This window comes from Rhincodon typus, chromosome 10, assembly GCF_021869965.1.
Source record: "Rhincodon typus isolate 14 chromosome 10, sRhiTyp1.1, whole genome shotgun sequence".
NCBI lineage: Eukaryota > Metazoa > Chordata > Chondrichthyes > Orectolobiformes > Rhincodontidae > Rhincodon > Rhincodon typus.
Window position 1 is genome coordinate 48235559 of NC_063341.1, and position 11351 is coordinate 48246909.

General features: G+C 41.6%; 1 protein-coding gene across 2 annotated transcripts in view; it reads left to right on the top strand.

Moving 5' to 3' along the window:
• The window catches only part of LOC109916603 (peroxiredoxin-1-like), a 39895-nt gene that overhangs the window by 23455 nt on the left and 5089 nt on the right, over positions 1-11351 (top strand). For both annotated transcript variants that reach the window (XM_020516327.2, XM_048601853.1), the window contains exons 5-6: positions 5907-6029; positions 7010-7140. In XM_020516327.2, the coding sequence (XP_020371916.1) occupies positions 5907-6029; positions 7010-7140 (254 nt within the window). The remainder of the gene's footprint in view (positions 1-5906; positions 6030-7009; positions 7141-11351) is intronic.

An 11351-nucleotide genomic window follows, 5' to 3' on the forward strand; every position in this document is an offset into this window, starting at 1 on the left:
GTGATCATGTCAGGAACAGAGTAGCACCAGCGGAATCCATATTTTGCATCAATGAGTGCGTTATTGCTGAGCAGGCGCTGCTTGATAGCACTGTTGATGACACTTTCCATCACTTTAATTATGATCGAGAGTGGACTGATGAGGTGGCAATTGGCTGTGTTGGATTTTGCTCTTTTTGTGTGTACAGGACACACCTAGGTACTTTCCAACTTTGTCTAGTAAATACCATTGTTACAGCTGTACTGGAATAGCTTGCCTAGGGGTGTGGTATGTTCTGAAGCTTAGGTCTTCAGTACTATTGCTGGAATGTTGTCAGCCTTTGCAGTAACGAGTGACTCCAGCCTTTTCTTGGTTTCATATGGCGTGAGTCAAATTGGCTGAAGACTGGCATCAGTGATGCTGGGAATGACTGGAAGAGGCTGAGGTGGAAATCTCCTGCTGACTATCAACCCTTCAGCAAATTGCAATGGTGATGGAGGGCAGCTGGAGCAGTTGAATAGACTCTTGCTGGAAAGAGAGGATACCTTTTGGGGAAAGGGCTGATAGGAGAGGGAGCAGACAGATGTAATAATTCGTCAGCCCAATGTAACTCATAAGGTAAATTCATAGTCTTAGCATAATTTTTATTTATTTGTTTATTTATAGTGACCTAATGCCAGTGGGAATAGAGAATCCTTGCTTCATGAACTGTGTGTTCTGGTGTAGTCAGCAGAACTTGATGGAAAAAGCATTGTGTCATGGTGGAATTGGTTAAAAGGCACCTGGCTGAGGTGGAGCAGTTAGTGGATGATTTGAAACTGGTAGTGTCTTTGAGGGAGATTGAAACTGACCAGGATTGCTCAGGTATTAACAAAGGGCTTTGGACCTTTAGGCCAAATCCATGCACAGGCCCTTCATGTGCATAACCATAACGTTATGGAGGAAGGAAGTTACTTACGATGAATATTCTATTTGCTGAAGCCAGACAAATCCAGGTGAAGACCTGATGATCCAGCAGTTGATGACTGGATTGAGAATGCATAGCTGTTGATAGCATCCAGCGGCCTCAACAAGTGAACAGGTGGCATTCATGAACAAAAGTAAGAAAGCCCAACGGGTAAAGGCACAGATGTTCACAAAAGTCTGCAGTGGATCTTTGACATACTGACAAGGCTTTCTGGGACAACAGTTAGTGGTTTTTTGATTGCAAGCAAGCCAAAGCGGAGGATCTGGTTTCTGTGTTCCTAGTGCTGATAAAGTCGTTCAATCAATTTTCCTCCTGGTTTCCTGCTTGCAATTAACCAGGACAGAATACTAAAGAACTGCCTAGCAGAAGTAGTGAAAGATGGAATTGTCCAGATAGAGTTGAGGCTTAACAGTGACAAATTTCAATGATTTGCCTTTGAATTGTGAGATCACATCACCCAGATCACACAGAAAGATTGGACTCCTAAGATTAATAACTGGCTACCATCAGGGAGGTGACTGTTGGCATAGATGGAGATTAGACCTCAGGCTGAAGCCACAGACTGAAAAGTTTGTAACACAGCAGCACAGATCCAGTCTTCACTATCCGATTAAGCTTTGCCACTGACACCATCTTAGGGATGTTCAAGAGGTTTTCAAATTGTGACAGGTTTGGGCACTTCAAATGAGATTGCTGGCTCTGCTTGATGAAAGCATTGTTATCAGGCTCAGAGACCCTTTTCAGCGCAATGGCCTTATCCTCACCAGTTGTTAAACGAGTTGGGCATCCCACTGAGAGCCAGTGGGGCAGGGAGCAGGGTGCAAAGTTTGTTCAGGAGAAGCTGTTTTGTGTAGAGTAATAGGGACTTGCTCTACGGTAAGCTTGAAATTTGGCAAGGTAGAAATGTTGTGCTAATTAGCACAGGAGCAGAGATGACAACTGTTACTCACCAATTTTGCCATGAGTATCTGTTTGAGAAGTGTGAGCTGATTATCTCTGTGCTCATCTGGGACTCTGATTCGCAAGGGTGAGACATCCTGTATCACAGCTATAATTGAGCTCTCCTGTTCTGTATTCAGTTACACTTTCTGTAGTCTGGAGTTTCTAATAGTTGTGACCTGATTGATACTCCACTGGGGAAAAGGCACTTGAGAGTACCGCTCGCGTTGTGATCGAACATACAAATAAGTGAGCAGGTGTCCTTGGAAAACATGTATGGTGATTACTCTGAGCAATACGTTACATAGAACATAGAACAGTACAGCACAGTACAGGCCCTTCGGCCCACGATGTTGTGCCGAACTTTTACCCTAATCCTAAGGTCTATCTAACGTCCACCCCTACCTTATACTATCATCCATATGCCTATCTAATAGCCGCTTAAATGCCCCTAATGAGGCCGACTCCACTACCCTCTCCAGCAATGCATTCCACGCCCCTACCACTATCTAAGTAAAGAACCTACCTCTGACGTCTCCCCTGTATCTACCTCCACTCACTTTAAAACTATGCCCCCTTGTAATAGCTACCTCCACCCTAGGAAAAAGTCTCTGGCTGTCCACTGTATCTCTACATCTGATTATTTTGTACACCTCTATCAAGACACCTCTCATCCTTCGTCGTTCTAAAGAGAAAAGCCCTAGCTCTCTCAACCTTTCTTCGTAAGACTCTTCCCTCCATTCCAGGCAACATCCTGGTAAATCTCCTCTGCACCCTTTCCAACGCTTCCACATCCTTCCTGTAATGAGGCGACCAGAACTGGACACAATATTCCAGATGTGGCCGAACCAGGCTTCTGTATAGCTGGAGCATAACTTCATGGTTCTTGAATTCGATCCCTCTATTAATGAAAGCTAACACACCATACACCTTCTTAACAACTGTATCCACCTGGGTGGCAGCTTTCAGGGAACTGTGAACATAAACCCCAAGATCCCTCTGCTCCTCCACACTGCCAAGAATCTTTCCGTTTACCGTGTATTCTGCTTTCAAGTTTGTCCTTCCAAAATGAATCACCTCACTTTTCAGGGTTAAACTCCATCTGCCACTTCTCAGCCCAGCTCTGCATCCTATCAATGTCCCTTTGTAACCTAGAACAGCCCTCCAAACTGTCCACAACACGACCCACCTTCGTATCATCCGCGAACTTGCTGATCGACCTTTCCACTCCTTCATCCAAATCACTTACAAAAGTCACAAATAGAAGAGGACCCAGGACAGATCCTTGTGGTGCACCATGTTGAATATTTTCCGTCCACTACCACCCTTTGTCTTCTAAGGGTCAGCCAATTCTGAATCCAATCTGCCACATTTTCCCCCATCCCATTCCTCCTTACTTTCTGCATGAGCCTACCATGGGGAATCTTATCAAACGCCTTACTTGTATCCATGTATACCACATCCACTGCTCTACTTTCATCCATGTGTCTGGTCACCTCTTCAAAGAATTCAATAAGTTTTGTGAGGCATGAGCTACCCCTCACAAATCCATGCTGACTATCACGAATCAAACTGTGCCTTTCCAAGTGATCATAAATCCTATCTCTCAGAGCCCTTTCCAATAATTTGCCCACCACTAATGTAAGACTAACTGGCCTGTAATTTCTGGGGTTATCCCTATTCCCTTTTTTGAACAAGGGAATGATGTTTGCCTCTCTCCAATCTTCCGGCACTGTACCCGTGGACAGTGAGGACGAAAAGATCATCGCCAAAGGCCCTGTGATCTCTTCCCTCGCTTCCCATAGAATCCTTGGATAAATCCCATCAGGCCCGGGGGACTTATCTGTCTTCAGCTTCCTCAAAATTCCTAGCACATCTTCCTTACTAACATTGACCTTCTCTAGCCTACCAGCCTGTTTCACACTGTCCTCCTCTACAACTAGGTCCCTACATTGAGGTCAGTAGATGGGGTATAGGAGTTTTTGACTTTGCGCACCCAAGGTGTATTCAACATGTACAGGACCTTAAACAGGAGTTGCTGGAAAAGCTCAGGTCTGGCAGCATCTGTGAAGAAAATATCAGAGTTAACGTTTTGGGTCCGGTGACCCTTCCTCAGAACTGATGGTAGCTGGGAAAACATCAGTTTATGTGTAGCTGAAAGAACAACATCTCATTTCCCGCTAGGGGACCCTGCAACCCTCTGGACTCGATATTGAGTTCAATAATTTTAGGGCCTAAACGCTCCCATGTCCTAACCCCCTACCCCACGCACCAGGCCTTGTTATCACATAGCCTGCCATTACACACTACCTATTTTATTCACTAACAGTCCCCATTAACAACTATTCACCCTCTAAATTCGTGAACATTGGCAAGTTGGAGGAAATCCAGAGGAGCCAGCTTGTTTCTACTATCACCAGGTATGAGATGACTTTCAGCAAAGGTGATAACACTGGCTGTTATAATCTAGTAAGCCACAGGATTGTGTCTAAGGATTCCTTCTTGTCAGAGCCCACCCATTGCTGGGAGGAAATCAGGGTCTTTGGAACAAGATTTCATCTGAGAGTCACCATGTCTGAAGGCTTCCAACACGGCTGTTGTGAGAAAGACTGAAAACTGAGTTGTTTATTGGTGTAGGAGCAACCTCTCGGAGGCAGTAAATTTCAGGAGACAGCAGAGTTTGAGCATGTGGTAATTTATTCATACATTTACCAGTATAATGCAGGGAGAGGCCAAAGACCACCCTGAATCTGGCTTCAACGTGTGGGCTCAGTCGCCCCCTTAATCTTTGACTCAAATTGGCAGAGAAGTCAATGATACTCTGACTCTAATACAAGCAAATTGTCTTTTATACATTTTCTTGATGATTTAACATGGCGGCACATACTCCGTCCCCTGTATGCTATTAGTTAATCAGTGCTGAATTATCCAGCTATGATTGGGTTTCTAGTACATCACTCTGTATTAGTAATTGCTTATTGCTATGATCTGATTGGACCATCTTAGGATGTGCGAAGTTGAACTTTGCGTGATTACCAGTGACCCTTGTCTCTCAACTATGACATCTGTGTCTGCTTATTCTTCTTGCTGCTGTCCTTGTTAAGAGATGAGTGAAGCCCCCTTCTATTACTTGTGATTAGTTTTTAAACCTTTTTTTCTAATTTTTTAGTGATTTTTTTTTAATATATATGTATGTGTGTGTGTTAAATATAATTTATTTGGAAACAATACCTATATCTTGAATCTCAATTAAAATCTATTCATAAGATTTTTGTAATCGATCTCTTGAATATTAAGAGAAACAACTAATTGGTATGAAATGTTCTTGCCTTAGGATAGCAGCCTCTGATGTTGCACATCAAGTCTCACAGCTACTGTTCTCTTGGGCAGAGAACACAAGTTTTTCCCACTCTTTAATTTCTGTTAAACATATACAGCAATGAGTCGAAGCCCTTAAGCATCTCCACTGCAAGATATGGATAGCCATGAATACATTTAAAAAATCATCATACGAAATGAGTTTGAAGCTTGGATATGCATCACATGTGGTGATCCATTTGATTTTCTATTGTGGGATTTTGCTGTGCTTGATTTTATTGCTAGTTCCACCATCACATTTCACATTAAAGGAGTGAAACAAAGATAATATATACATGTTTAATTGTATACTAATCTTTCACGGAAAAACAAAGTATTATGTTACGGGGTTCATTGAGTTCTTATAACACGGAAGGGGAGCCTCAAGCAAAATGGCTGAGAATCCATGATTTATGTGACACTTTACTGTAGTACTAAAACTTCAATAGCAGAAGCTTAAAACATTGACCTATAGATTTCTGGTTATTTGAGTGATTGCAAAAAAAATTGAATACAATGACTGGAAAAATGATCAAGTAGAATTTTTCTTTGTGTATTTTAACGAATGAACCTCATTTTATGGTACATATTTTCTGTGTGATTGCTGTTATATTCAGTTTTATTGTTGAAGTTAAATTAAAGCTAATTTCATTGTGTTTCATAGGATCAACACTCCAAGAAAGCAAGGAGGACTTGGTCCAACAAAAGTTCCTTTAGTATCAGACCTTCGTCGCACAATCTGTGCAGATTATGGTGTTTTAAAAGATGATGAAGGCGTTGCTTTCCGGTCAGTTATTGGGATTATATGATTGAAAATAAGATGTAGTGTAGAACTGAAGGTCATTATTAGAATTAGGTTAGTAAAGTACTGATCCAGAAATGTAAAACCAGCAGTTCTGGAGACAAAACCTGGATTTGAGTCTGAGAGAGCAAGATAGATCTGTATTTTAACCATTGTCTGACAGGCAGAAAATTGTTGAATGAGGGGTTAGAATACTAAAAATCAAAATATAGTCACCAACCGTACACCTACTGACCACCATGATATTATCAGTGGCCATTCAATCCCTTGAAAAGACCTCTACTAGAAAGCAGGCAGGACCTCCAAAGATGCAAAAATCATACCCTGATAACACCCTGTAATTTCTGCTCGCCGGCAGCATAGCTGTGGTGTGAAAATCTAACTGGCCAGGTGGAACTGGAACCTGGGCCTCCCAGTCCAGGGGTAAGGGTGCTACCACTGTGCCACAATCACTACTTTCATACTTGATTTCTTTTTGTTTGAAATAAATGTTAATATTCTCTTCCTAATCACTTGCTGTACTTGCATGTTAACTTTTTGTGTTTTACGAACCATGACATAGATGTCTCTCTAATTTCTGTTATGGAATAATATACTACTTTTATATTCTAACTGTCAAAGTTGACAAGTTCACGTTATCCTATATTATACTCTATATTAGTCAAATTTTTGACTCTTATTTAACTTACCACTATCCCTTTCGTGGACTTTGTGTCCTCTTGACAACTTAATTTACAGAAAATTACTGCCAATGTCAATTTAACAAATTAAAATAAATTTGAAGAAAATACTAGCAGTCTTCAATAATTTCTCTTGAGTAAGAAATTTTGGTGTAATTTGAAATTACTTACGGTACTTCTGTAAATTGGTAAACTGGAAGTTTGTTTCTCAGATCCCAACATTGCATCAACATTGTGATATTTGTCGCCAAATAAAATTTAAATATTGTAATTGTTTTTCTTCAGAGGTTTGTACATCATTGATAATAATGGTATTCTGCGCCAGATCATGATCAATGACCTTCCTGTTGGGCGTTCAGTGGATGAAGTCATGCGGCTTGTTCAAGCATTCCAATTTACAGATGAGCATGGTGAAGGTAAACAAGCTTCTTTGAGATTCATACCTTTAAAATTCACACGTGGAGATATATATGTTTTAAAAATTGATATTTGGGTTACGTCTAAGGCGTGTATTTATGTATGATGCTTTTCTGTAGAGCTGTGTTCCAACACTGGGATAGCAAGCCAGATCAAATTAGACTAGCTTACACTGAATATTGTAACACAGTGAATTTAAAAGATTCATTGACTCTCAAAATTGCCCAGTTGTTTCTAACTAGATTTTATGGATAACCAATTTCAGATAAATTTAAAGAAATAGCATAAGTTTAAAAATTAACAATTTATTATGAATGCTGTAACTTTAGCAGAGCAAAGTTAAATAACAAGGTAATCTAATTGATGTCTATGATTTAAACCAGTTTTTTTTGTAACCTCTGCTTACACACCCAGTAAAAGGATAAATTAGAAAGAAAATAGAGTTTTAATTGGCCAGTTCACTTAAGCAGTTTTGAAAGGTTCTTGCTGAACTTCGTGCAATCCTTGGGCAATGAGTTGTTTACCAGCACATGGGTCTGTACATTAGGTAGTTCTCCTATAATGTGATTTGTTCTTGTGTGACCTCGTGCTGCAGAAAATTGTACTATAGAAAATTGCCATTAAAAAAATCGAGTCATAGGGAAATCGCTATAGAAAATCATTATACCTGTACAGCAGAAAGTTCACATTATCCAAACAGCGTCCACTATTCATCAGTCGATTACAACCAATTTGCGTTAACGAAACATGTGTTATAACAGAACTACCTGTACCTTGACAACAAGGTGCAGGGCTGGATGAACACAGCAGGCCAAGCAGCATCATAGGAGCAGAGAGGCTGACGTTTCGGGCCCAGACCCTTCATCAGAAAAGGGGGAGGGGAGGGGGGTTCTGAAATAAATAGGGAGAGAGTGGGAGGCGGATAGAGGATGGATAGAGGAGGTGCCTTGCTTGAATTCTGAAGTCATCGGTCAACGCAAACAGCATCTGTAGACCGCTGAAAACTTTTACTTGTGTCTTACAGGACTGTTCTGTTTTCTCTCAGAGCTTTCAGTAATTCAATAACTGAATGTAAACTAGAGAGCAACCGAACCTGCCCAGCAGGTTTCACACAACCACTATCTTGATGCAGAGATAGCAGGAATTGTAGATGTTGGAGAATCTGAGATAACAAGGTGCAGAGCTGGATGAACACAGCAGGCCAAGCAGCATCAGAGGAGCAGGAAGGCTGACGTTTCGGGCTTAGATTCTTCTTCAGAAATGGGGGAGGGGAAGGGGGTTCTGAAATAAATAGGGAGAGAGGGGGAGGCGGATTAAAGATGGATAGAGGAGAAGATAGGTGGAGAGGAGACAGACAGGTCAAAGAGGCGGGGATGGATCCAGTAAAGGTGAGTGTAGGTGGGGAGTTAGGGAGGAGATAGGTCAGTCCAGGGAGGACAGACAGGTCAAGGGGACGGGAAGAGGTTAGTAGGTAGGAGATGGGGGTGGGGTTTTAGGTGGGAGGAAGGACAGGTTAGGGAGGCGGGGACAAGCTGGGCTGGTTTTGGGATGCAGTAGGGGGAGGGGAGATTTTCAAGCTTGTGAAGTCCACATTGATACCATTGGGCTGCAGGGTTCCCAAGCGGAATATGAGGTGCTGTTCTTGCAACCTTTGGGTCGCATCGTTGTGGCACTGCAGGAGGCCCAGGATGGACATGTCGTCTGAGGAATGGGAGGGGGAGTTGAAATGGTTCGCGACAGGGAGGTGCAGTTGTTTAGTGCGAACCGAGCGTAGGTGTTCTGGTTCTGTGAAAGGGACCAAATGTTTCACCAACTTTTCTTTTGAGTTTTTTGATTAAGTATCTAGCAACGAGGACAAATGAGAATGTGTAGATGTGATGTACTTGGATATCCAGAAAGCATTTGACAAGCTGTCACATAAAAGGTCACTGTGCAATATGAGAAGTTATGGTGTAGGCAGTAACATAGCAAGGATGGAGGAATGTTTAGCTAACAGAAAACAGAATAGGCATAAATGGATCATCTTCAGTTGTCAAGATATGACAAATAGAGTGCCACAGGGATCAGTCCTGGACCCATAACTAGTTACAATTTATATGAATTACTTGAATGAATGAATCAAATGCATGTTAGCAAAATTTGCTGATGATGCAAAAATAGATGAGTTATGAAGAGAACACCAGGAATCTGCAAAGAGATATAGATAAGTTTTAGTGAGTGGGCAAAAATGTGGCAGATATTTTATGTGTGGAATCTTAGGGATCTGAGCAATGCGGGCTATGAGGGGATTTGTGGCAGAATTGGATGAGTGTGGTGCAGTGTTCTTGAGGTAGTGAGGAGGCAGTACAGAGGCTATGTAAGGTTAGTGGTGTGGGAGGTTGGATGGGATGAGAGTGAGTGAGGAAAGATGTTGCAGACAATTAAGAGTAGAAGAGAGTGAATCTTGATAGGAGCTGGATATAGTAGCAAAGATAAAGTGAGTGTGAGGTTGCAGAGTGTAGCACTAATCCTAGTACAGTAAAGAGGTCGTCTTATGGTATTTCTGGCAGCTCCTTCAGACGGTAGAGAAGTGCCAAGCCCAGTGGTCACATTGGATTGAGCTGCCAGGGCTTGATGTTGTGGCCTCCTCTGTTGGTCCCCTCAGTAGATGACTTCTCTACATCACCCCCTTGACTTTCAAGTCCCTGCTGGTCAATCACGGTGCTATCTTCCCTTTCTTCAACATCTTCAGATTCTGAATATCAACAAGCAGGGCAGCTTTGGAATGCCAGTGTTCGTCTAAATATAGAGCATCCTTTTACAGATGGCACTGATGCAATGGATGCTGGTCTTTTGTTGGATGATTCCTGAATGAGAAGTTGACTGGGGAATGTGCATGGTAAGATGGGACCACAATAGGATGCATAGGACTCCGTAGGGATGGGGTAGGTAGGTGGGTAAAAGGCAAGTCAGGTGAAATACAGTGGGAAAAACTCACTATGTCTCACAGTGGAAATCTCTCCAAATCATTCAGACCTAGCCAAAAAACATAAGATTCAGCCCAACTTCAGAAAATTTATACTTGTCCACTTTGGTAGGAATAATAGAAATGCAGCATTTCATTTAGGTAGAAAGAGATTGCAGAAGTGAGACAGAGAGAGTTCTGGGTGCCCTGGTACAGGAATCTCAAACTTAGTATACAGACACAGCAAGTGACTAGAAAGACAAATAGATTGTTATTTATTACAAGGGAATGGAACATGAAGATATGAATATTTTGCTACCATTGTACAGAGTGTTGGTGAGACCACATCTGGAATACGGTCTGCAGTTTTGGTCTCCTTACTTAAGAAAAGATATAAATGTGTTTGACGTCATTGAGAGAAGGTTCACTCTGCAGATATCTGGGATGGGAGGATGATAGTATGAGGAAAGGTTTGACAATTTAGGCATGTATCCATTTGAGTTTAAAAGAATAAATGTTGATTTTACTGAGACATGTGAGATCCTGTGAGGACTTAGCAGGAAAAGATGCTGAAATGATGATTTCCTCTGTGAGGAAGACTTGAATTAAGGGACATAGTTTGAAAATAAGGAGTCTTCTGTGTAAGATAGAGGTGAGAATTTTTTTCTTTGGTCATGAGTCTCTGTAACTCTGCTCCCCAGAAAGCATTGAGGGCAGTCATTGAATATTTTAAAGTCAGAAGTAGATTGATCGAAGTCAGACCATAAGTACAATGTGAAGTTGAGGCCATCATCAGATTAGCAATGATCTTATTGAAGGGCAAAGTAGGCATGTGGCCTAAACAGACTACTGTGGCAACTAATTTATTCATATGCGTTGATTAATTCATATGCATTGATTAGTTCAATGTACTATAACAAAGAAGTGCAACATTTGCTCTGACATGATGTTTCAAAATTTAATGTCCGTAGTGCCCAAATTACATTAACGTCAAAGTGCCCAGTGTAGGATGTGGGGCCAATACTGATTGAGTATTGGCATCACATTAGTACGTCAGCTTTTGCTACGCAACAAATTTAGAAATTTTCCAGTGCAGGAATAATTCCACTAATGCTGTGCTCTATCAGTAAGTATATAGAGTCATACAGTACAGAAACAGACCCTTTGGTCCAACCAGTCCTTGCCGAACATAATCCCAAACTAAACTAGTCCCACCTTCCTATTCCTGGCCCATATTCCTCCAAACCTTTCTTATTCATGTATTTA